At 36.7% G+C, this 27,850-nt stretch overlaps 1 protein-coding gene across 4 annotated transcripts; it reads right to left on the reverse strand.

Moving 5' to 3' along the window:
• Window positions 1–45: 45 nt before the first annotated feature.
• Window positions 46–27,850, reverse strand: LOC109080819 (GRB10-interacting GYF protein 2). 4 transcript variants are annotated; one of them, XM_042711474.1, is made up of 29 exons: window positions 27,681–27,848; window positions 24,744–24,794; window positions 23,778–23,916; window positions 18,483–18,578; window positions 18,043–18,151; window positions 17,675–17,783; window positions 15,687–15,727; window positions 13,321–13,353; window positions 12,550–12,726; window positions 12,252–12,463; window positions 11,973–12,126; window positions 11,141–11,392; window positions 10,823–11,019; window positions 10,484–10,634; window positions 9,238–9,404; window positions 9,058–9,146; window positions 8,369–8,467; window positions 8,054–8,193; window positions 5,727–5,824; window positions 5,258–5,398; window positions 4,810–4,968; window positions 4,210–4,449; window positions 3,738–3,866; window positions 3,317–3,568; window positions 2,606–2,793; window positions 2,325–2,473; window positions 1,778–1,959; window positions 1,570–1,693; window positions 46–770 (listed from the first exon to the last, which is right to left on the reverse strand). In XM_042711474.1, the coding sequence occupies exons 2-29, from the start codon at window positions 24,779–24,781 to the stop codon at window positions 706–708; spliced, it is 3,930 nt and encodes a 1,309-aa protein (XP_042567408.1). In that variant the 5' UTR covers window positions 24,782–24,794; window positions 27,681–27,848; the 3' UTR covers window positions 46–705. The 4 variants fall into 4 exon arrangements, with proteins under 4 accessions (XP_042567408.1, XP_042567401.1, XP_042567393.1 ...); XM_042711467.1 differs by having other exon boundaries at window positions 12,237–12,463; XM_042711459.1 differs by having other exon boundaries at window positions 1,570–1,959; window positions 27,681–27,850.

The raw sequence follows: 27,850 nt of genomic DNA on the forward strand, positions 1-27,850 counted from the left end.
TTGATTTATTCATCTACTGCAATAAAAAAAGTACGACTCCACTGGTTCATCATTTCCATATATTATAATACAGATGCAGAATTGAAAGTTTATTCTTTAAACAGCCTAATATTTTACAAAGAAATGGATAACTGTCTGGAACTTTCAAACATGTCCTTAAAACAGGACACTGTTGATTACATTTCCTCGAGTCCTACGTTGTTATTGACGTCTGTCAACATAGGGGGCAGCAAAGTGGGAGAGGAGAGAAGGGAAGAAAATGGAAAGCACTAAAAGAATGAGGGGAGGAACGAATAAATTAAAAAAGGAAGTTGAAATGGGGATAATACATAATTTTTTTCCTCTGCATTCCTTTTATTCACACTTAAAGAAACATCAGTCAGGAGATGAGCATGATCATGAGCAGACACTCCGTCTCAGTGGAGCGTCACAGTGAAATCGGTTGACTCCTCTCCTGCAGAAGCAAGGCTCTCTTTTCTTAGGGCATTGCTTTTTTGGTTCTTTTCGTGGCCGCGGGGCAGCGCTGTTATTGCAACTGTGGTTTCCTCTGGGAGGAAAAAAAAAAACTTGCTGCCCCGAATCTACTCCAAAGCAAAGAATTGAGGAGAAAGAAAAAAAAAAAAAAAAAAAAAAAAAAACAAGGAGAAAAATGTTTGAGACAGAAGCTGTTGAGAGGGGAAACAGTCAGCAGGGGGAGCTTGTTGATCAGTCTTCCACGGTCTCAATCTCTCCCATGTTGAGTCTCTCAGATGAGGCATTGACAGAAAAACCTGCAGAGACATGGAAAAAGGAAAATTATTACAGGGGAAAAAAAACAATAATGTATATATATTTATATATATATATAATTTTCAAATTGGCCTCAGGCTTTAGGACAATTTTTTACACATTATAATAAAAAAAAAAACTAGAGTGGATTTTTATATATATATATATATATATATATATATACACACACACACATATATATATATATATATTATATATATATATATATATTTAATATTGATAATGACTGTCAATTATGAAAACTAAATATGTTTTTTTCACATTGTAATGCATATTGCCAATTTAGTAAAGTGTATTTTTATTTCTGTTGTTCTCATTAGATTCTTTGATGTAAAACACCAATACAAAGATGATTAAGATGTACAAAAAACAAAACATTGATAATATTATTTTAATACCATTGAGATTGTGTTATAGTACTTTATTTTAATTAAAGTTTCTTTCAAGTAATATTTTTTTTGTATGGTTTTTATGTTTTATATGAAGTTTGTTAAAAATAAGAATTTTAATGATGAGAATTTTAGGGATTTACCTGTCAAAAATAAAGGTCAATCCAAATCTTTTTTTTCTGTGTTTTGTATTAAAATCTACTTGCATTATTTTAGTCAAATCAAATTGTTTTGACGATCTACATGATTATCTTATCTGTGGCTCAATAATTTCCCTTAAGGTTCCCCGGGAACTTCACTTCACAGGAATTTGAACCACTGAGTAATTTCTCTACAGATCACATCAAGTTTTAAAAGGAAAAAAGTTAGGAATTACTTTCCCAACACTCACCTAGAAGGCTCGGGTCGGCTCGTACCATCTTCTGTTTCTTCTTCTTCTTGCCTGAGGTGACCGTCTCAAACCGCTGCTGCTGCAGGACTGACTGTGACACTTGGCTCAATCCCCACACAGAGTCCTGAGACACAAACACAGGGATTTCAGTGAAAATGATATTAATACACACGCACATGCATACTAGTGCAGAGGCACACAAAAGCACCTGCTGTTTTTGCTGCTGGCCCTGCTGAGGTTTTTGCTGGTTAGCGTTCTGTTTGGCACGGCGCTCCAGGAACTGCTTGGCAAAGTCCTTGGCCTGTGGAGTGTCGCCCAGGTAGGCTCTCACATAGTCATGTACCTCGTACGGTGAGTCCACTTCCTTCAGGAATGATGCAAATGTGGGGACTGTGTGAAGAGGGAAAGACTGATAACTTTCAGAAACCTTTACATAACACTTTTTATCAAGAGGTTATGTATGACATATTTGTGGGTGCAATTTACTTTTCCATTACCAAGTTTCAGGCCAAATTTCTGAACACTAAACCTATGCTGGTTTATTCATAGTAATATTCAGAAGACTACAACGACATGTTTTCTGAAACAAGAACTTCTTAATGTCAGAAAAATATTAAAATAATCAAAATAAAAAAGCGATGAAACATCAGAGAGGGAAGTGGTTTGTGGGAAGTAGTTGCGCATTGTATAAAAAAAACAGATGCCAATAAGCATGATAGTTGAGGGTGAGAAAAGTGTATGTGTCAGAAACTCACCGTCAAGGTTATTGGCTGTGTTGAGAGTGTGTAGAGTCTGTTCACACCACTGCATAAAGCCGTCTTGGTTCTTATTGGCTCCCTGGAACAGTTTCAGTAGCTTCTCTTCCTCTTCCACCTTTTTACTGGCTTTACCACTGCTGCTATTACTGCACAAGACAGATTATTTTACAAAAAACAGTATGGAAATGGCACAAAAAGCTGTTTTTTTTTTTTGGCTTTTGCAAGAGGTTTTATTGCATTGTTTAGAGCAATACAGACTAATATAGTTAATGCTTCACCTGAGGTTAGCGTTGCCCTTGTTCTTCTGATTGTGGCTCTTTCGTGTGGCCTGAGGTGGAGCGGCCTCTTTTACTGCTTCATCCCAGAAGCCAATATTAGAGTTCTGAGCATCACCCCAGATACTGCTGTCCATCATCCAGTTAGAGCCGACATTACTAACAGAACCCCACACTGATGAATTGAGGGCCTAGACAGAGACAGAGAGGTCATGCAATCTATTGTACTATGACTAATGCACTCAGGTCAGATATTTTCAGCACTTTAAAATCAAACGTAAGATTAAGAACTTTAAGATCTGCACAAATAATTATACTGAGGCACATGTTCAGCTGCAAAACAGGGAAAGTGCATGTTTAAATACTCATGACGTTTTATTCAATATATGCATATGCATTCAAACTGCACTAAAATATCAGCACATACAAATTAGAGGTCAGTCGATATTGGATTTTGCTGAAACTATGATAATGTGTTTAAAGAAAGGCAATAAAATTATTATTGTACCAATACTTGTAAAATCTTTATACTGGATTTAATGATTTCAATCTTTCCTTCCTATGACAGGGTGGCCCAGAAATGTAACACCTAAAATAATTAAGACAAATTGACATTACGAATTTTTAAGGACCTGTGGGAACACAATGTATTTCTGACACCCACTTCTGAGGGAACTATAATTTTAGTTGGCTCAAAGGATGCGTATAACTCACCACTCGGTTCTGTACGCGGTTTTGCTGGGTAACGGTGGTGTTTTGCTGCTGCTGCGGTTGTTGTTGTTGCTGCTGCTGCTGCGGTTGTTGCTGCTGCTCCTTCCGTTGTTTCATCTGTTGCGCTTCCTCTCTCTGGATTTCCAGCAGAGACTTGGTTGCCGCTGGCTGCTTGGCCACGTTGCCCCAGCCTGAGAGCTTCGCCTGAGGTTGCTGCTGCTGGGTCCTCTGGAACTCCTGCTGCTGTCGCCTTTGCTGCAGGGACAAAGAAAAGAAAAAAAGCACTAAGGATGAGATTTATCATCTGCTAATTGTTCTTATATCTCTATGAAATAGTTTTTGGCTCTTGCTTGGTCACAAGGGAACCTGTTGCAATTTATAAGAGTAAGTGTAAGCTGGGGAAGAAGAAGAATCCCTGGCATACCTCTTCCTGTGTCTGTCGTTCTCTCTCCTCCTCCAGTTTCTGGATTTCAGCGAGCGACAGGGCATTGTGTGACTGTGAGAGAGTGTTTGCTGTGGTCGACTGCTGACCCCACTTAGAGGATGATGGGAGCTGGGAACATACACATGAAAAACAAAAATACAACTGGGTCATTCAACAAACAAATAGATGTTTTCAGGTAATGCACCAACAAAGTTACCATCATAAATCCCATTTTTGTATCAACTAAGCACAAAAAAGAATGAAAGTCGGTTCTCTCTATTCATAATGACTATACAGTACAATAGTAATAATAATAACTTGTAATTATTATGGTTATTATATTTATGAGAATTGTATAAAATTAATCAATAATTATATTAAAATCAATCAAAAAGCAATTTAATAAACGCTGTAAATTAAACATTTTAATAACAATAGTAATAGTTATTTCTTATTATCTGCAGGATGTCACCTTCATCTGCGCGAGCTGCTGTTGTTGCTGCTGCTGCTGCAGTCGCCGGAGCGCCTCCTGCTGTTGCTGCCGTTGCCTCTGTAACTCCTGCTGTCTCTGTGCCTCCTGCTCTCTCTTCTTCTGCTCCTCCTGCTGTTGCCTCTCCAGTGCAGCTGCTGCAGCCTCCTCTTCTAGCCTCTTCTCTTCCTCAAGCCGCCTCTGAGCTTCCAGTTCTTCCTGTTTCCTCCGCTCTTCTTCCTGCTGGAAAATATTAAACAAAAAAAGATCAATAAGAGCACCAAACCATAACAAATGCTATTCCACAGGCCATGCATCAATGATTTTACCATGTTAAGGGGTGTTCTTATTTCTGAAACAAAGCTTTTAAAAAACCTCATCAACTGCTTGTAAATGATCCACTAAGACTGACATGGTAATAAGAGCAGGCCCAGATGAAATTAAATCTTGTAAATATTTTCATATCCAATTTAAACTTTTTGCCTAAATAATCTTTGGTAATTGCCCAACAACTTTTATCTTCCAAAGGTTTTGAATGTGGCTCAAACAATTAAGACTTTAAATCTATTTCATAGCAAATGTTAATGCGCAGGTCAGTCTTACATGCTTGCGGAGGAATTCTTCCCTTTGTCTCCTCTCTTCCTCCTCTTTTCTCCTTTCCTCCAGCTGACGGAGGGCCTCCTCTCGAGCTAACCTTTCCTGCTCCTCTTTCTTCCGCCGCTGAGCCTCCTCCTGCTCCCGCTGCCTCTGGAGAGCCTCCTCCTAAAGAGACACAAATACTGCATTAATGCCACTGAGCATCCAAGAATCATCCATTTAGAATTCTGACTAGCTCAGCTGTGTGAATATCACATGAATGTGCTAATTACCTCTCTATGCAAGTACATTAAGAACAGTTTCCGCAACAAAAAGTGCAGTGAGTGCTTGTACAACAAACTTGTGCTAAAAGTAACAACTCTCATTCCTCTATATGGTACCAATATGGTATTTTTCTAAAGTAAAGCATTCTATTTGAGCCTCAATGTGCATTGCACCAGTTCTCTTCTCTCACCTGTTTGCGCCGTGCCAGCTCTTCTTCCTCCAAACGTTTCCGCTCCTCCTCTTGTCTAGCACGCAGTGCCTCTTCCAGCCGCTTCCTCTCCTCCTCTTCCCTTTTGGCCCGAAGCTCTGCCTCTCGTCTCTCCATCTCAAGCTTTAGCGCAGAAGAGAAATTGCATTTAAAAAGAAGAAAAAAATACATTTACAAAATGCGATCTGCATTAATTAATACTATTACAATCTTTATTAATATTTTGAATTTCAGTTTTTATTTTAATGCAAGTTAGATTTTTAGTAATCATGTGTTTGTCATTTTTTTTTATTATTCTTACTAATTTTTGTTTTAGTTATCTTAATACATCAAGTTAAACTAAATGAAAATAAATAATGTTGCAATGGCACGAGTTTATAAATATTATTTCAGTTAAATGGTTATGTCAAGTAAAGCCATCAAAATGACTTGTATATCAAATCTTTCTTACCTTCAAAGCTTTGGCTTTCTCCATCTGTATCTGTTCAACGGAAGACGCTTGAGGCATGGAGTCTAGTGGCAGATCCCATACGCTACTTCCTTCCCAAGCTAAAAAGACACAATCAAAGCAAGGTTATACTTTGGTTTTACAATTGAACCATTTGATGAATATGCCTTTAAACGGATAGTTCACCCAAAAATGAAAATAAACCCCATGATTTATTCACCCTCAAGCCAACCTAGCTGTATATGACTTTCTTCTTTCAGACGAATACAATCGGCGTTACATTACAAAATGTCCTGGCTCTTTCATGCTTTATAATGGCAGTGAATGGGTGATGTTCAATAGTCCAATAGAAGTCCAATAACCTGTGCCAATCCATCATGAAAAAGTGCCTTTTTCAAATTATGGGGTAATTTTCATTTCTGGGTGAACTATCACTTTAAAGGCAGTGTATTAAAAACATAAATATGAATTGCAGGGCACCTGTCACAAATTCTGATCCTCAAGAATACTTTTAGATGCCACTTCGTTAGGGCTGCATGATCTAGTAAATTTATTTAAATATCACAAATCCTGATATGCAAAAAAAAACATCTCCCATGACATATGTCATCAAGCAGTCATGAAAGTTTACAAAAAGAATAACATACAAAAACATACTCAGAAAACAAATCAAACCAAACAATCAACAACATAAAGATAAAAAACAATGGCAAAAACACTATTCAATAGTGCTGAACGATATATCGAAATTATCGAAATATCGCAAATGTAAATACTGCGATATGCATATCGCAGCTGCATGCAATATCTGAATAATTTTAATAATAGGCTACTTCAAACAAAACGTTGCAAAAGGTCAAAGTTTTAGGTCGAGGCACATAGCAGAGAATTGATTGATGTTAAAAAGCGGAAAACAACTCTTAACGATATCGTCTTGCTATCTGACACACACCTAAATTGCGTGCACAAGCCGCATCTCGGACAGCGTCACTTCAGTTTTCTGTGCTAACTGCCACCGCACACGTGCAAAGCGCGCGTGCACACAGAGACACGTTTCTGACCCCATGAACAGCGAGTTGATTCGTTTTTCACATCTCCTTGTGTTTGAACAGACACATACACACAGAATTATGGCAAAATACCCATCTTGACAATCATTCTCGTAAACTTAGTCAGTTATGGTTTAAATGAATGTAAACAAGCTGAGAAAGAAATGGGATGTGTATCATTATACTGGATCCGTGCAGTCGGTCTTAAAGTGACAGCAGCCTTTAAATACCTGCTGCACTAATGTTAATTAAATGACAAAATTAAGCTTTAACAAAGATTAATGTAAATTTAATGCATACAGTGAACACTATGTAATTACTGCTGTACCTGAATACTACTGTTTATTTTATATATGCTTGTAATGTGTATTTGTTCTTTTCTCTTTTTTACTGACTGTTCACTGGCCTTTAATCAGCTTTCTTAGACTATAGTTTTTGCTGTAGTATGTGAAGAAGTACTTAAAGTGCACTTTAAGTAATAAACGTAAAGCAAAGTTACATTGATATAAAATATTTTTTTCACATTGATGTTAAAATTAAATTTTCTGCTTTGTGACAGCTTTCAGAAGTTGTAGTGATGCTTTCTTTTCCAAGAACAAATTAAAATTCTATAAAAAAATATATCTTACTGGTTATATAATTTTAATTTTTTTTATATATTTTAAAGTATAATTTTAATTGACTTTACACACTTAAGTCAATATCATATCATATCATATCAAATATCGCATTATTGAACAAGGTATCGCATTTTATTCGCTAATCACGTTTCCAGTTAAAAGCAAAAACAGCTCTGACAAATGCCACATTTCTGTTCTGCTTATGTGGCCTCCATTCAGCTGAGTCAAATCACTTGTAACAGGGTTATACCACGAGTTAAACATGAGTCATATCCAAAACTAAACAAGTTGTGGGTTACTGTAAGTGGGAGTAGAAAACAAGCACGCTAGACATACAATACAAGCACTGCAAGAAGACCAAAGCACTTTTTTCCATTTAAACCTACTGGGGCACTCTGACTCAAGTATTCTGACTATGAAGTATAAGAGATACTTCACCCAAAAATTATGTATGTCTAAACAGTTGATGGTACCATTGACTTTCTTAGTATTTTTTTTTTCCATACCATGAAAGTCAATGGTTACCGTCAACTGTCTGGTTTCTAATCTGCTTTGGAACAACTTGAGGGTGTGTAAATTACCATTTTAAATTTTGGGTGAACTATCCTTTATTCTACGGTAGGAAAAAAATATATTTCCAGTTCTAAATGTTCAGACGTACTGCTGGGAGTAGAGGGCTGCATGTTTGGAGAACAGGATGCTTGAGTGGAAGGGTTCTGCATTTCCCAAACTGATCCTGAGTCTGGAACTGACATGGAGCGTGTGACAGGAGGTAAGAGGCTCGGTTGCGGCTCTGGCGTTCTGCAGGGGCACACAAATCAAACCATGAGATTGTGTCACAGAAGCTCAACCGCAATAGCAGTGCAATGAAACACACCACCCCCGCTTTGCTGAATTAATATAATACATTCCCCTCTGTTTGCTCTGATGAGTGATTGTGACAGAAAGATCGAAAACAAAAGTCATTTAAATGCACCTGATCTTAAGTGCCTGATGGAGGAGGAGATTGAGCTGCTGCTGTTGTGGAGGAGGTGCAGAGCTTAAAACTTTCTGCTGAGCCAGAGCATATTGTTGCCTACAGGAAAAGAAAAGGCGTCTTAGCTACTTTCATTTTGTTCTGAGTTAAATAAAACAATGTAATAAAAATTCACGCATTTGCACTTTAAGAAATTAGAACATATTAATCAAGGATGCATTAAATTGATCAAAAGTGACAATAAAGACTTATATAATGTTACAAAAGATTTCCATTTCATATAAATGCTGTTCTCTTAAAAATTCTATTAATCAAAGAATCATGAACATTTATTAAGGATTCCGCAACAATAATAAGCAGGACAACTGTTTTTAAAAATTGATAATACAATTTTTTTCAGCACCAAATGAAAGAAAGTCTTCTTCTAAAGTTTTCTTATAACTCTACTGTATATTTAAAGGTGGAGTGTGAATTTCTGTGTTATAAGAAATGATCACACTAAATGTAATCACAATCTATTTAGGCAGCCAAACTGGGGTGAAAATAACATTGGTTCAACAAATAGTGTTCACGGTAGAACAATGGAAGATGAAAGAGTGAAATGGAGTTTCTGAACACATTTTTTTTCTGTTCTTTCTGGCGATTCTGTTAGCACTGCAAAAATGAATCTTCACTATCTGTCATCATACCTGAGTAAGTACTGATATTGCAGCTGTTGTAGCTGATACATATTTAGAACAATCTCCTGTCGTCTCTTCATACTTTCTTGATCATCTCCCTATATACAAATAAAACACAAACAAATCAAAACCTTTTGGATGCTGAAAAACTGGGGAAGAAGTCACAGAGATACATGAGTGTCTTATTACCAGTATGGGAGGTAGTGCGGGGCCGGCTGTAAAGGGCACTCGCCCCCACAACTTCATCATCTCTCCCAGGGGCTGGAACATCTCATCACAGCCTCGCTTCACCTGCAAGGTCATGGTGAAATAGCCTGCCTGAAACCACTCAGACATCTCCTGGTTATTAAATGGTCCTGTGAAAAGACAGACATACTGGGGTCACTGAATGTAGCTATTTAAAACAACACAGTAGCATTTTGAGTTCTTTGAAGGTTAGAGAGGCTTCATCGCAGCCAAGAGGCAAAAGCTATATGCTCTTTGAAAAGATTTTGTAAGATGCATGTCTTAAAATACAAGCCAAAAATTTAGTCTGGCACTCAGTAATTTTGTACTTGGGAACTTTGACAGAAAGCAATAAATTTGCCAAAAATTCAAATGTTTAAAACTTTAGAAAACATTTACGCCTTTTTTTATTTACATTGTTGCATCATGAATAAAAAAATAAGCTCTATTTTTAAGCTTATGCTTTTATACAAATTTAAATGGACAATATGCTTTAATAAAAACATTTAAAATGGAAAAAAACTGTATAGTTAATGCTCACTTCAAACCATGAGCTATTTTTTTTAAACAAAGTTGTATCCCTTGTTACATGTACTTCCTGTTTTATTAATGTAAGTTCAAAAAAAGAAGTACACTGCAAATTTAAAATGTTGGGGTCAGTACATTTTTTTTTTTTTTACAAACTTTTTTTAGCAAGAAATTAAAGACTTCAATGTTACAAAAAAATTTGACTTCAAATAAATGCTGTTATTTGAACTTTCTATTTATCAAAGAATCCTTTAAAAATGTATCCAGTTTTAATAAAAAATATTAAGCAGCACAACTGTTTTCAGCTGTGTTAAGAAATGTTTCTTGAACACCACATCAGCATATTAGAATTATTTCTGAAGGATTATGAAGACTGGAGTAATGGCTACTGAAAATTTAGCTTTGTCTTCACAGGATTCAGTTACATTTTAATATATATTTAAAAAGGAAAGAGTTATTTTAAGTTGTAATGATATTTCACAATATTTCTGTTTAACAATATTTTTGATCAACTTAATACAGCCTTGTAGAGCATGAGCAACTTCTTTCCAAAAAAAAATAAATAAATCTTTCCCGCCCCCTAACTTTTCACTGATAGTGTACTTAATCTAACCAATGTTACTGCTGCCAAACAGCTTTCAAAATGCAGTGCTAAAATTAGTTTGGATACTGAATTTCCTACCTTGGATCTCTCCCTGCGGATCTTTGTAAAACCATTTGAATGCAGCCTCATGGCCAATGGGAAGCGCTGTGGGTTTGTGGCCAATCTTAGTTGCCAAACGCTCATCGTCCAAACCGCCATCCTGCAGGTATGCCACCATTTTCTCGGCTTCCTGTTCCAGTTAGGAGAAAGAGGATGTGAACTTCTACTGTTGAAACATTCAATCTTCACAGCAGCATTATAATGCAGCTGATAAGACTTTAATATAGTTCTGCTGTGCATTTATAATTTTTTTTACTTCTAGGCACCAGCTTAATATTCAGATGCAAGCTCTGCTGTACAGTAAACAGCCATTCAAACCTGCTCAAAGTGCTTGAGTCCCTCATCTTCATCCATGTCAGAGGGTAGGACAGAGGGTCGGCTGATAGAGCCCACAATGCCCATGGAGTGGGGGAGAACAGGAGCCACAGCCACTGGCATCTCCAAAGGCTTTACCTGCTGGGTTTGAGTGGGCACCGACAGAACGGGGAGCACTGAAGGTGTCGGGACCGGAAGATCTGGAAGCAGAAGCAGGTTTAACTAGGCATTCCTCAACTGAGTGCTACAGAACTTTATTTCCCAAAATATCCTCATAACAAAGAATTTGCATAAGTAAATATTTATTCATGCGATCATTACCTGTGAGTGTGTTTGTGACATGTGGTATGGAAACAGCCTCCACAATGCTGTTTGGTAGAGTTGTGTGTAGTGGTGCTTTACTGAGTTCAGGTCTGATTTCTGTTACTGTCGTTCGCTCCAATGGTCTCTCACTTTCTACAGCTGGTTCCGGGTGCACAGATGGAAGGGGAGCCGGGGTCACAGCCTTGGGAGGCGTTACCACTGCTGGAAATGGTACAGCAACTGGCGATGGCTCTTCTGATTTACTGGCTTCTGTAAACCAAATATAACATTTGATTAAAATGATGACAATTATTGTCAACTGTTAAAGCTGAAATGTTATCTAAAAAAATTACAAGATTGAAGACTTAAAAATGGGGAAAAAAAATACAGTACCAAAAGTTTTTTAATCAAAAGTTTAAGGTCCATAATTTTTTTTTAAAAAGTTAAAGAAATTAATACTTTTATCAAGAAAGAAATAAATAAATCAAAAAAAACTAAATTCAAATACATCAACACCAAAAAAAAAAAAAAAACTAAAACTATACAAAAAACCCTGAAAAATGATCAATTTAAAAAAAAAAAAAAATTAAATAAAAAGCAGCTTTCGACTGTGATAATAGGAAATGTTTCTTGAGCAGCAAATCACCATATTAGAACGATTTCTTAAGGGTCATGTGACACCGAAGACTGGAGTAATGATCCTGAAAGGTCAGATTTTCCATCAAAGGAATAAATTACATTTAAAAATATATTCAAGTAGAAAACAGTTGTTTAACTTGTAATACTATTTCACAATTTTACTGTTTTTGCATAAGAGACTACTTCTACCCCAATGAGACTGCTTTCTCACCTTCATTTCGGTCACTCTCACGTCTACTACTTTCTGTGTCAGTATCTTTGGTTTGTTCTGATTCACTGTCATCCTTTTCTGTGCATTCTTCATTCTCCTCCAGTGGCCGGAAGTCCAGCTCCGCCTCTTCCAAGATCGGCTCCTTAGGAGCTTTCTAAATGAGCAATAAGGAAAATTCACCCATTCAAAACACATTAATCTAGAAACACATCCTTATTTACTACTCAATAATATAGAATAAAAGATCAAAGTTCAAGAACTCACTTCCAACACCCTCACCTTGAGTGAGAGGAAGGCCCCAGAGGAGTCAAATGTCCCCGTCTCCTCCTCTGCATCTTCCAGACACCATTCTGGCAAACTGTCTCTCTCCTCTTCTACGCTCCCGCTGCCTGACCGAGGTCTACGGTAACCACCATCTTCACCCCTTGAGTCGAAAGGGAAGCGCCGACGTTGATCCGGGTGTTCCCGCCACCCTGCTGATCGTGGGCCATCTGCAAATGAGGAATTTGTTTGGATCACAACATTTTCAAATTAGTTATACAAAGTTCCTGAGGAACAAAAAGGGTGTACAACACACCTGGACTTGGAGGACACCATCGTTCATTATCCCGACGAGAACCAGCAATCCTCCAGCCCCCATCATCATCCTCTCCATTCTGCTCATCTCGAGTCATGCGCCAGTTGTCACTCTCAGAGCGAATGAACTCGTGCTTTCGAGAGTTCCCTGCCCCAGCATCCTCATAGTTTGCCCGTACTTTAGGAAGAAACAAAAAAGTCCATGAAAAAAAAAAAATTTATGATTGACTCAAAGCTCAAGAAGAATGCCATACATCTATTAAACACTACTGTTGAAATGTTTGGCCTCAGTATAGGTTTTTTTTTTTTTTTGACAGAAAACTCTTATGCTCACCAAGTCTGCATTTATTTGATCAAAAATACATTAAAAATAATAATATTCTGAAATTTACTCTAAATAAATAATATTAAAAATGAGTTTTCAGCAGCCATTATTCCTCCTCCAGTGTCACATGATCCCTCAAAATAATTCTAAGATGCTTATTTGTTGCTTAAGAAACATTTTGCATAATCTAAGTTTAAAACAGTTAAGCTGTTTAATATAAGTGTGGAAACAGTGATACATTTCTTTTGATGAATAGAAAGAACAAAGAAGAGCATTTATTTAAAACAGAAATATTTTGTAACAAAGTCTTTACTGACATTTTTGATCAATTTAATGCATAATTGCTTAATAGAAGTATTCATTTCTTTAACATCCTAACTTTCAGACCCCAAACTTTTAAATGGTTATGTACATTTTATAGGTCTGTTAGCAAAGAGAAGCACTTACTGTGATTGAGTGGAAAATGGGCTGGTGCTCCATCTATGGACAAAGAGATTCAGTTGGTTCAGTGCTGACATAAAATATGATGCATTACATCATGTGTCACACTTTGTTTAGAGTCATCTGTCACTTTTTAATCCCACAACCCATAAGTGCAAACTATGCATGTAGAAAGTGCTTAATGGTGCTCTGATCAGGATTTTTTGGGCCGATCACAGGAAGCTGTATCTGCCAATACCGATCGCCAATCTTTTTGAAGCCCTCTTTTTATCACGTAGAATTATTTACATTGATGCACCAGTCAGGATTTTTACAGACATTCATTCAGGGCCTGAATTTTATTTTTGAAAATGGGGGGAATTCCCCTCTTAGGTTACTCTTGTGGGGAGAATTTTTTTATTTGAGGGGGGCACAGGGAGGTAAAGAGAGAGAACGCACGGTGATTCACTCGTGCTGTTTGTAAAATTACATCTCACGGAAAGTTTTCAAATGACTTTGCAAGTTATTTAATGAAGTTATATGAATTGTACCCGAGCTGGACACAGATTGAGACTGTGCCGCTGCATGTCATGCCTAACCTCTCACAGCAGGCGTGTCATCAGCTTGAGATTGGTTTGAGGTCGGCCTTTATAGAGACTGCCGATCAGACTTCCCAAATGATTCTCGCCCGATAGCCGATCAATCGGAGCACCCCTAAAATGCTCATCATTTTTTCAGGGGTTAAATAAAAGAAAATATTTTGACGGAAAAATTTTCCTCGGCCAAACCCCATTCCACAGCCATACCTGTCACACACCCAGTTTAAATGGGTCATATGATGCGATTTAAATTTTTCCTTTCTCTTTGGAGTGTCACAAGCTCTTGGTGAATAAAGAAGATCTGTAAAGTTGCAAAGACTAAAGTCTCAAAACCAGAGATATTCTTTATCAAAGTTAAGACTCTGCCATGCCCCCTTAAAACGGCTCATTCAAACACGCCCCAACATCTCTATGTCACTATGTGGAAATATTTGCGTAATGCCACCCAAATGTTCACGCAAAGAAAGAAAGTGTGATTTCTGTAAGCGCAGTTAGTGTTGAAGCAGTCATGTCAGGGAGATGCTGTGTGTTTCTAGGTGAAAGCAAAAGCACTTTATTTGGTCTTCCGAAAGTAGATGCATTTAGGAATCTTTAAGATTACTTACAACAGAACAGGAACACATTTTATGGATGACTGTTTCGTGAACCTAGGAGAGGAGGTAATTCTGACTTTGCTACGACAATCTGGCGCTTCTGAATCAGCTACTGTAAGCATGTTTTGTTATTAGTTTAAGTATTTGCTATTGACTGTCCAAATGCAGATTTTTGCACGTTGTGTGTGTGTGTTTGTGTGAGAGAAAGAAAGAGAGAGACAGGGTCACACAGTTCAGTCCCGACATAAAATGTGATGCATTACATCATGTGTCACACTTCGTTTAGAGTCATCTGTCACTTTTTAATCCCACAACCCATAAGTGCAAACTATGCATGTAGAAAATGCTTAATGGTGCTCTGATCAGGATTTTTTGGGCCGATCACAGGAAGCCGTATCTGCCGATACCGATCGCCAATCTTTTTGAAGCCCTCTTTTTATCACGTAGAATTATTTGCAGTGATGCTCCAGTCAGGATTTTTACAGACATTCATTCAGGGCCTGAATTTTATTTTTGAAAATGGGGGTGTGTGTGGTTTTTGTGTGTGTGTGTGAGAGAGAGAGATAGGGTCACACAGTGGAGTCAGCTGTCTTAACCGTCCGTGACTTGTGTACTGCAGACACATATGAGCTTCATCACTGTGTCTGTCACGAGACTCTGTTCCCCTTTCGGGCTTGAACTGATGGTAAAACTAAGAACATTATTAACTGTCTTTACATTTATTTTGAAAGATGAAACTCGAAATTATGGAAAGGGGCGTTACATTTCCGACGAGTGCTTGCAGTGTTCAGCCAATCATAATGCACTGGGTCAGCTGCCCAATCAGAGCAGTCTGGGCATGTCAGAAGGAGGGACTTTGCAGAAAACGATGCGTTTAAAAGAGGCGGGGCATAGAGGACCTACAATAATGTACAGTATTTGAAAAATAATGTGTTTTTTGACCATTAAAGCATGTCAACATATTCTGTTACGTGAGCCGGTATAACAACAACAACACGCTACATGATTCTTTTCTCCTAATTTTTTCCAATTGACGGAAATCCATCGTAGCGACGGAAAACTTTAAGCCCTGTTTTTTTCTTGCAATCTTTCAATCACAGGCAGCTGTATATGGCCTTTTCCAAATACATGGCGACATGAGAAAAATTAAGAGTCATCTGATCCCCCTTTCATTTGTGTCTTAAAAATCTTGTTTACTAACCTGGATCTTTTCGACCTGGCTTTTCAAACCTTCTGTCTCCCCTGGGCAGGACAGAGAAAAATGTGTTATGTTAGCCTCAACAAAATGTACAAACAACAGAAAACTAATACACTTAATTTGTTGCTTCCCACTGTTTATTCTACATCAATATCTGGGCTATTATAAACATTTGCTTACAATATAATTAAAATAAAATCCAAGAACAAACTAGTGTGATGTAATCTCAAACAAAATCAAAGGCTCTGCCTTCTTTGACATGGAAATCTCCTCCAGTTCAATTATTTAAAAACACTATAAAAACACAAACACTAGAAAAACACTAAAAATCAAAAACTTAAATATAACAGAAATTAAAACAAAACTAGTAATTCTAAATGACATGGGCACTTTTTCACATTTAATTCTGCTTTAAAGCAATTTATTTAATAAAGTGCCAAAAAAATAAATGTGACATGACTGGACTGGAGTGCTGAATTGCAGAGTTCATGCAAACATATCCACATCTCTATGACTGGATGCTTTCTTTACTGCTGTTTTCCAATCGCTGTCTTTTTTGTTGTGTTTTTATTTTGTTACTGAGAGGACAGGCTGCTGACAGTATACTACTGCCAAGGTATTTAAACATGTCTTACCCATAACCATAGAACTAAAAAATAACTTGGCCATGAGTATATAGGGACCTTTTCACACTGAAAGCAAAAATTTGGCATGAATGTTTGCGATGACAATTTTGAATCGAAACAACAGATCCCAATGGTGCTTTTCACACCAGGCGTGATCATTTGCGGTGCGAAAAAATTAGGGTTTTTTCCTGTCCTATGTGTCAAATTTTCTCGTCGCACAGCAATGAGATTTGCATCCAATTACAAAAAACCATAGAAAAAAAACACAGAACAGCAGCTCTTTTTTTATGCAGCTCATGGTATGGTGCTGTTCCGAAAACCAGTGCTTTTTTTATCCAGCTAATGGTATTTTTATAACAATAAAGGATGTTTATGACAAATGATAAGCAGGTATAGCGTTCAATTCTACAAATGGCACTGCACCAATATACCTAAACTCGCCAGTTCAAACTTACGTGCCCTCCAGAAGCTTGCGCTCTGCAAGTGAACGATGCCTCGTGGTGCCATCCCAAAGAGGGACAAAATCATTATTACAGACCTTTTCCTGGACTGTGCTCAGCTGGTGGAATGACTTGGAGCCTTTTGCCATTTTCAAAAAACATCTAAAGACACATCTTTTTCGCCAGCACCTGACAAAGCTAATACTAGCACATACCTATTCTATTCCATTCTATAAAAAAACACCTTGCTGTGTACTGTGCTGGACTACTGAAACTTGTCACAGCACTTGTATACTGTTGCTCTTTCGTTCGTCTGATTGCTTCTATTGTTCTCCTCATTCGTAAGTCGCTTTGGATAAAAGCGTCTGCTAAATGATGTAAATGTATAAAATATACAAAGCGTGTATGTCTGCCTATTATAGAATTGAAAACCACTTTAGGTCACAATCGTAAGTTATCACAAGCACTCGATGATGGTTTAAAGTGGGTTTTAAGCAAACACATTAATAATCATAAATTTTCAAGTGTAGCTTCATGCTAATTGTATCTCTAATTATACTTTAAGATGTATTCTTGTAAGCATTATAGAGTTTGTTTCTCTGGTGTAGAACCAAACTTTATTTTTAATTTAATGCTGTTGTTGAGCAGCGGATGATGTTAAATCCATAAACGAAATACATTTCGGAGGAAAAGTGCATTGTTGCTCAGCGCCACCTAGCATGCGGGTGTGAATAAGCAGAAGGCGATCAATCGTTTCACACTCATTCTAAAGGCACCTTTCATCAGCGATACATCTTGCTTTTTGGCATCGCGCTCAGTGTGAAATGGCCTTTAGTCTGCATGTTACCTACAAACATACCGCATGCAGTAGATTCACAATTGCTCACAGACCGTTTGTGCTGCAGGTGCAATTAATTTTGAATACCTCTCCTCCCAACTCTGGGAGCGATGCATCTCTCTCCCTCCATGGCCAAAACCTCCCTCCACATCATCAAAACTTCTTTGGTAAAACCCTCCATCTCCTCTGCCCCTGCCTGTCAAAAAAACAAAAAAAGGGCTCGTGAGAACATGCACTAGTCTAATCTTTGCTCACCTTAATTCTGCATGACAAATTTGGTGCATACAGAGAAGACAACTACATAGGAAGGAAAATGTTACACAAGGTGAAAAAAGTCTGCACTCTGCTCTGGTTTAACAGAAAGTGCAGTATTTCCGCTGTTAGAAATGTATTAAGATACTGCACGTCTTTTGAGCAGGAAAAAAAGGAAAGTCTGTGGTTGCAACGCAGCTAACCTCGCCCCCGTGAAGAACTTCGCCCTCTGGGTGCCCCTGCTACCGTCCCTCCTCCCCTTCCTGTCAGACGGAGTACTGCTGCACTGTTTATAGACATGGAGAAATTTCTCTGTGGAGACAGACACACATGCAGAGCAATGTAAGGGCCAATACATACAAAGCTGCAAACTCAGCAATGAGTTGCGTGAGAGCAAGACTGCAAGTGGGCGTCCATTCCTTTTCCGTTTCGACCACAGCATGTGCCAAAATGAGAAAATGACATCATATATATAAAAAAATAAATAAAAAAAAGCCACCACTCGAATACGTAGGCAAAGCTTTTCATTGAAGTTTGACCCATCTTTAGTTTCATAGAGAAGAGAGAGCTGCTAAAGGAAAGCACCTCTTTGACATTTCTAATTCATGTGCAAGTCTTCTGAGTAAACAGGTAAAATTCTCACCTGTTCCTCCTCTGTAAATGGGACTAATGCCAATGGTGGCAGGGGCTCCTCTTGTAAAATAGGTAGAAATTCCTTATCATGAAGATCTACCGGAATCTAAAGGGGGAAAAGTTTGGAAACATTTAAAACTTAAATTAAATTCAAAATTGAAAGCTCCAACACAAGTTCAGTGTGCAAACTGAAAAAAGAAAAGAGTCAGTGAACTGAGGAATTTGGAAGCCAAACAAATTAGAATATAATACTACTACTAATAATTGTATATTATTATTATTATTATTATTATGACAGTAATAGTCATGTATTGTAGAATAATTGCACTGTAAAATATGTTATTTTACTTTACACTACAGTAAAGAAATTACAATACTTTTGGCCTATTTCTACACTTTTGCAAGCAGGGCCTAACAATGTATACAGTACATACAACTTATTGCCTAACAATGGCCAGTGACATTAGATAATTTACCAGTCATAAATATTTTTCCCAGGCCATGAAACTGCAAAAACTTATTTAATAAACAAAAAAACATCTGTAGCCATTTGAAATTAGAGGCAACCACTGCATTTTAATCATGATACAAAGAAATATGCGACACATATTGTATGTACAATGAGCAGTTTTTTATTTAAATTTGATTGCATAATTTTAACATTTGAAACAAAAACAGAATGGTCTGATTTTAGCTTTGTGTTTTAATATATGCTACATAAAACACAAGGGTGTGCAATATCATGATTTTTGATTGTGGACGATTAAAATATCTCCATGATCTGCTTTTGAAGAAATGTCGTAGTATTGCGCTACTGTGCACATTCTTTCAATTGCAATTCTGGTGCCTCCATCTTAATATACTGTACAACGCCATTACATTCACATGAAATGTTAACTCAGCGGTAGAGTTACACTCACGGGACGCTGCACTTATTCCCAAACACAAATAGGGATGGGCATTTTTTGACAGCATTTCAGAACAAGCTAATGATTAGGCATTATACACAACGTTACGTTATATCTCAAGATTTTCTTTTAGTTGAAAACGTGTGTAAACTAACAAAAAACAAACAAGAAACAAACAAACAAATAAGTAAATATAATATAAAAAAAAAAAAAAATATATATATATATATATATATATATATATATATATATATATATATATATATATATATATATATATATAAAAATAAGGGGTGGGTGATATGACCCAAATTTTGTTTCACGATAACGATATACATCTCAATACAGCTTTTTTTTTTTTGTTACTAAAAATAAGAAAAAGAAGCAAATTTCAAACACAATAGCACAAATAAATATAAAATAAACATTTAATTTATTTAGCTACAGTTGGCTTATTTAACATGTAGTAAGAAATTTTATAGAAATTAAATGAAGTGTATAAATAAAACACTGCATAGTCTTCACTGTATCAATCGAACACGAACTGATTCTTATTAAAGATTCAGCCGTTTGTCAGTGCGAGCAGCGGATTGAGTTCTTTTTCACTGCTTATTGCGCTTAATTTAAACATCATATATATACAAATTTACATTTAGTCATTTAGCAGACGTTAAATGAGGACAATGGAAGCAACCAAATCAACAAAAGAGCAATGATATACAAGTGCTATAACAAGTCTCAGTTAGCTTAACACAGTACACATAGCAAGGGCTTTTAAATAATATAACTAATAAAAAGAAAACAGATAGAAAAAGATTAGAGCAAGCTAGTGTTATAGATGTATAAAACAGGGCTCTAACCTAACTTTTTGCACTGGTTGCACTGGTGCGCCTTTTTTTCTTAGGTGCACCAGCACAAAAGTTAGGTGCACCCAAATGTTTGACCGCATCGCATTTAACACCGCATTTTTACAAGTTCACTTTTTTTTTTAAATCACTGTCCATATAGGCAATATTGTTCTTTATTTCAAGCACAATTCTACAAGAAAGGTAACTTACTGAAAAAGTGTTGGTGCTTAAAGTGCTTCACTGAGCTGAAATTTACACTAAAAACATCTCAAGATAAATTAAATAAAAAGAAAATCTAAATTAAGTGTTTTAAGGGATTCAAACTAAACATCTCATGGCTCAATGTTTTATGGACTATACTCCATTGCAGTCACATGCCCCTTGAATGGCCAACTTGGCTAAACCAGCTGGCCACACTCTCACTAGCAGCAAAATCTTCCAGGCTTGGCCCCTCTACACTGATTCTTATCAGATCTTCCACTGTGTCTGAAGTAAGGGATGCTCTAGTGTCTGATTTGAACAGCTAAACAGTGCCTAAACAGCTTATACTACTGTTAAAATAGTTCAGTTTTGTATGTAATAGCAAAGTGATTATATTTCGTTTAGTTTTTTTTATTAAGTTCATTTAGAAAAACGTTAGGAAGAATTTTTTGTTTGTTAAATATAAGTTTTTGGTTTTTTTTAAGTAAGGACTAAGCGGCCAGCGGCAGACAGTGGGCCTATGTTTGATCAATTTAGCCTTCTCAAATCATCAGGACCTGCCTAAAATAAAATCTATAGATATAAAACAGTTCAAGCATACAACATTGTTTAAACGTTGGACACAGATAAATACATTTTTTAGTCGCACCATTGAGAAATTAGGTCACATGTGCTCTAGACTCTAGAGCCCTGTATAACAATGCTTCCCACAGGTTTGAAATATTCTTGCAGTGGTAGCTGGGTGGAAAATCCTCCTATTACCCTCGGCACAAAAATGGTTATTAAAAACAAATGACAAATAATGTGTAATTTTTAACAATATTTTAATTACATAGGCTACTATTACATTTAATTACATACTTATAGTATGCATTATTATATGCATTGTAAATTATGCAAAATTACAGAATTTAAATGGTAGAGTTCTCCTTACTTTTTCATATAGTGTCTCTCTCAGTGAATAGGACACAGATTTTACTGATACTATTAAAATCTATATATTGAATAATATATGTCAAATAATGTTCTTAGTCTTTTCTTCCTGTGGGGAAGCATCCCAGCCAGAAACTACAATAGTTTACTATGATTAAAATGGAAATTAAATTAAATACAATTAATTGTGTAACCAAAATAACAATAATGCCTAGAAAAAACAACCAAACAAAAAAACTTTACGTGTGACTTTTAATCATAAACAAAGTCTTAATTTGAAATGTCTACACTATTGTGGGCTGAACCTTCAGATGAGAGAAAATATGCATACTTACAACCATCTAAAACATATTATAAAGGTCATAAAGTAGATAATGTCATAATTCATCAACTCGAGTTCATAGGCAATCGCTTGGCATAAATGTGCACTATTCATTGATTGAGAATCACTCTGAAGCAGTCTGAAGCGCATGAAATCATTAATGAAATAATTTTGAAGTTTAATAATTGATAGGCTGTATAGCGATTTATGTTTTTCCATCCCCAAAATATAAGATGACTTAAAATTATCATTAAGACGTTTGTTTTACCATTTCATGTATTGAAGACTTATGACAGTAAATTTTAGAAAACTCACCCGGAGGGATTTTGCTTTATTCGCACACTTGCTCCTTAAATATATTTTACAGTTCGTGCACATCTATTTTTATTTGCAACTGAAGAACCCCCACTGTCGAGCCTGTCTTTGTCTGTGAAATATCCACCACATCTCTGTAGTGGACGTGGGAAGGTCAGCCGGAGTAAAGAGTTCTCGCGCACACAGAATGAGCAGATACGAATCGTGTAGGGTGAGGGGAGATTTAACACTAGTTAGTCGATCGCGGATAAAAATATTAAAAGCAAAAATGTTTCTTCATATACTTGGGCGGCTGTTAATATACCTGGGCAGCCTGCCCAAGTAAAGTCTATGTGTGGGAAGCACTGTTTAAAAAGAACAAAAGCATTCAAGTCCAAGCAGAGAGAATAAGAGAGAAGACCGAACAATGACATGACGCTATCAAATAGCAACCAGCGTAGAGTAACACATCGGAAACGATGGAAGTCTGTCTACACTGGACGCGACCATTGAAAATCATTTGAAATGTGTCAATACTTCATAAATAGAAAGCGGCAGCAGTTTACTGTCAGGGATTTGTTGTGTCACGCCGGCGCCACATGCAGTGTAGACAGCATCACTGATTATAATGAGTTCTATAGTATTTTGTCGTGTCACACTGCGCTGCTCGCATCCGGTGTAGACTAGTGTGAGAGGCGCGCACTCTTTATGCAGCACACATTTCAGCAGTGAACTAGTGGACTTTCCTGCTGTGAATACACCCTTAAAATAAGCATATGTTCCAAGATCATTTCGCTATCAGATAAGCTCTCTTCTCCGCTCACTCGGGGTACAGCTGCGCTTACCTGAAGTTGTGATGGACAGCTGTCTTCCCTCAGTCCACTGGTGTTTGGATTTCATGTGATTACTCATTGTGGTGGTGATATTATGATAACTCAGTTTCACTGATTCATTTTAATCAAAAGTAATTACATTTTGCAAGATCATTTAGTAAGATAATTTTGATCAAAGTAATTCCAAACCTTGAGGCGCAGACTATGAAATTCTGTGATCAAATACAATCAACTTGTTAACATGCTATTTGTGCACACCCCTAATCACAAAGATACATTATTTGCATGTGCTTTAAAGCCTTGACTGTTAAACGTTTCATTCATGTGCTGTTGTCCACTTTAGCCTACCATGACTACCATACTTTTTTATTTTATATTTTCTTTCTATTTTGACAGAAACTGCAGTTGAGCTTTTATTTTAGCAGAAAACTCCATCTTCTTTGAAGACAGGTTTACAAACGTGTCTCATTACAAATCTAGTGAAATACTGTAATCACCTGCCTATTAAAATGTTGAAAATTATATGAATGTGAAAAGGTATAACTGGTGCCCGTTGCGTTCCCAGTTGCATGCTAAACTCACACCACACGCAGAAATTGAGTTCACTACATTCATTTTAAACTGAGACGCGAAAAAACACAGGATCTCGAGCTGATCATGTGAGCAAAATGTGTGTTCTGCTTTGAAACACAGCGCATACAGGCTCGATAAGTGGATTAAGCCATACAGCGCTTTTGCCTTTAGCTCGTTTGATAGATACTTTGTGTTAAAGACATTTATTTTATAATGAGAAGTATAAATACATTTTCGGTTTATTATGAAACTGTGATGGGCCACCACAGTCTAATTAATGAATGGGACACACTGACATCTAAACTGCACAAGATGCTTAAAAAATAATATCAAAATGCAGTAATACAAATGAGACTGACAAAAAAGTCAGCAAAAGCTGACCGGTGTCCTTACCATGTTATCCTTTACATAAAGTGCTAGCATCTCTTCTCTCCCGTAGCGATAGTCTGCAAGTTTATACTTTGGCAATGCAGGTGAGAGTGGAGGGGAGGCCACAATGCTGCTACCCACTCCACCAGACAGGGCACGGAGCCTGGGACACAGCCGAGAGAAAACATGCTACGTCATCATATCATTACATACAACAAATACTGTATACTTTTAACATCAAGTACATTTATTTTAGAATTATTTTCTGTACTTAATTGCAATTAATTACACGATTCGCACATAACATTGAAATTTGTATTCATAAACATCTTTTTCACACTGAATTTCCAAATGAATGTATAAACAACAAGACAGCATATTTTTTATATTTCTTTAATGCCGTCTTTAATGCCATTTTTCAATGAGTAAATTTAGCGATTCAACATTACAGTAAAATTGGTGCCATCATTTTTAACATTTAACAGACCTAAAGTGTTAAATTATTAAAATGATTACTTTTAAATTAACTTAAAACAATATTCACAATGAGAGCTGTAAGTATATAAATTGACCAGGAGAGTTTAAAAGCAGAAATTGTACTTTTGTTAAAGCGTTTACAAAACTCTTAAATAAACAGCTCTGATTGGCTATTGTACTTAGTACTTCTTCCGGACATGAAGATGTAATCCTACAGTTTTAGTGTGTAAAAACCCCTTAACGCTTAACTTGTCAATCAATCGAATTGAAAAATCAGTGGCAATACCCTGTATACATGTTCCTTGAGTTAAAACTATATAAAACTAATATGACGTCCATAGAGCTTAAGTTTCATTTTGCATAATCACTAAACTTCCAAAAACAGATAAGGCAGGCTCTCAGAAGCAATTCTGACTAAGTCTGTGTACACAATAAGACTGAACATTTATGATGTCATTAAACAACTATTTACAATACTACATCAGACCCTGATGCTTCAGCGACAACACTCACCATTCTGGTCCGAAGTTAAGTGTCTGGGTTTCTGCCATTTTCCTCGAAAGTCTGAAGAAGAAGAAAGTCTCTATTAATAGCTCAGCACAAACAAACAAAAAATATAAAAATTGACATAAGTAAAAAAGATTGAACATTCAAATAATGAGTAAACAGCAAAAACACTGAAAATGGCATTTATGGTTTATGTGTGCAAAGACGCATATCAACATACAGGATTCCACATTTAACTACTGGTGCACGTTTAAAAAGTTCAAATGTCAAATGAGATAATTAAATGCATGCAATTAACCAAAAATCTACATATACTTCAGACCTACAGTACAGGTCAAAAGTTTGGAAACATTACTATTTTTAATGTTTTTGAAAGAAGTTTCTTCTGCTCATCAAACCTGCATTTATTTGATCAAAAATACAGAAAAAAAATGTAATATTGTGATATATTATTACAATTTAAAATAATTGTTTTTAAATGTATTATACTTTAAATTGTCATTTATTTCTGTGATGCAAAGCTGAATTTTAAGGATCATTATCACATGATCCTTTAGAAATCATTCTAATATGATGATTCATTATCAAAGTTGGAAACAGTTCTGCTGGTTAAATTTGTTTTCAGAACATGTGATACTTTTTTAGGATACTTTGATGAAAAAAAGAAGCTATGTTTTTAAAATATAAATATTTTTTAATAACAATATACACTACTGGTCAGTAATTTGGGGTCAGTAATTGTTTTTCTTTCTTTCTTTTTTTAAAATAAAATCAACTTTTATTCAGCAAGGATGTGTTAAATTGATAAAAAGTGATAGTAAAGAAAATATATTATTAGAATATATATTATTAGAATTTTTTTTTTATTTTTGAATAAAAGCAGTTCTTTTTAACCTTTTATTCATCAAATATATTAGACAGCAGAACTGTTTCCAACACTCATAATAAATCAGAATATTAGAATGATTTCTAAATGATCATGTGATAGACTGGATGTTACATGTGACACTGAAGGCTGGAGTAATGATGCTGAAAATTCAGCTTTGCATCACAGGGAATAAATAATTTTTTTTAAAGTATATTCAAATAGAAAACTATTATTTTAAGTTGTAATAATATTTCAGAATATTACTGTTTTTTTCTGTATTTTTGATCAAATAAATGCAGGCTTGATGAGCAGAAGAGACTTCTTTCAAAAACATTAAAAATAGTAATGTTTCCAAACTTTTGACCTGTACTGTATTTGCAACCAACGTGTAAAACAATCTTTTTGTGTGTTGAGTGTGAGATGATGTGAAAACTACACCTACACACATTGAAAAAGAGGACAAATTATTAAAAAACGAACACACAAGGCATCCATGCTGAACTCTGTTCGACACATTAGTGTACCCCCTTACTGTGACAAGAGCTATTTTAGGAACTCTCCCAATTAGGAAGGGCATTCTCAGACATCTGTGCAACCCACGGCTTCCCTTGCCCACTATGTACGGCAACTAACTTTTTTCAACCTTGATTTGAACTGATCACATGTACATAATGCATATTACAGAGGCATCTCGTCAGACCTGTCAAACAAGTCCCATTTAACCTTAAGGGAAAAGAAGAGATCTTTACATTTTATTCGCATCTTATTACTACACATTCTAAATTTAATATGAAGCGCTACACAGCCACATCATGTAGATGACACGATGTCTATGCAAAACAAACAGGAGTGACTTGCTGCTGCTGCTGGGATTTAAACCACGTGTGCAACCAAATGAAGCAATCCGATCCAGTTTACACATGCTCCCATCAACAACAACTAACCAAATATATTTTACATACATACAAAAAGCACTTTGATCGGTTTATCTGACAGAAACCCATAAATCATGCAATTATGAGGTTGCATCACGTTACAAACAGGCAAGCACAGCTCAAGTATTTATTTAACACCAGTCAGGGATGGATGGGGGGGGAAGGCAGCAGTTGAACACAAAACAGAAGTCAATAAAGCTAGTTTAGGCTGCAAACAGATGGTCAACAGATTGCAGGTTGTTGCCCAGTTAAAATCCATTAACATTGTACAGCCTGCTTTGAAATTTCACAAATTTAACACGGAGAGTTATCGATTTTCACCGCTGTAATATTGGTGGAACAAGGCATTTTTTGGTCTTTTTGAGGCTAATAGAAGGTCAGAAAAGACACTCGTAGGTAACGTTAACATCATACATAGTCTGAGCACTCAAGAAGGTTAGTTTAAGTGACCATGTGGAATTGATCTGTCAAGCCTTAACGTTTTTATTTCCGCAACCTCAAAAGTAAATGATGAATGTCAGTTTAAGGTTTCAATGATCACGTCCCTGTCGGTCCGAGCCTTCATACACCCTGTAAAGCACTGCAGTCCACAAGTTAGATCAAGAAACCACCAATAAATACGTTTAGATGTAGCGTGAACTATTAAATTGACAGCTGCAGATGTCATGTAAGTTAACCGTTTAAAGGGGTGTTTTAATAAGGTGAAATATCCTAGACTGTCTATCGCTGGACATTTCACTTTCTGACTTCCAACTGCTAACGTTACCAACTTTAAATCAGCCCACGCACCGCCGTGAAATGTACAAACTGTCCAATAGTTTCGGAATAAATTCCGACAGGTGCGCAGAAACACATCGAAGTAAAGGTGTGGGTGAGTTGACACGAATTTTAATCCACGCGGCCTGTGCTCACAGTCTCCAGCCACACCGAGTTCCACTACAGCTGCCCACGGATCGCTGATGGCATCATCAGCGGTAGGCCGGTCTAATCGAGCCCGGTGCTTCCAGGCCTAACAACCATGCGGACTACAATAGCGTCGGTCCGCTACGTTGGGGCGGGTCTATGTTACTGAGAGTTCGCGTAGGAATAGTTAAGTTTTATTTTAGAGCAAAACCATGAACGCCGGGCCCGCTGTCTTACCTCTGCTTTTACTGACAGCGCTGAGTTTGTGTGCGAGTGGCGTCTCTCGTTTCGAATCCACAAGATGGCTGAATATGGGTCACATGACCACACGTATGCTGAAAATTGCCCGGATGGGAGCGAGCGTGCTGACAGCAGCAGTTCCCAAGTGCGCGCGCGCACGCATAGTC

Source organism: Cyprinus carpio, chromosome A2 (assembly GCF_018340385.1).
Source record: "Cyprinus carpio isolate SPL01 chromosome A2, ASM1834038v1, whole genome shotgun sequence".
Lineage (NCBI taxonomy): Eukaryota > Metazoa > Chordata > Actinopteri > Cypriniformes > Cyprinidae > Cyprinus > Cyprinus carpio.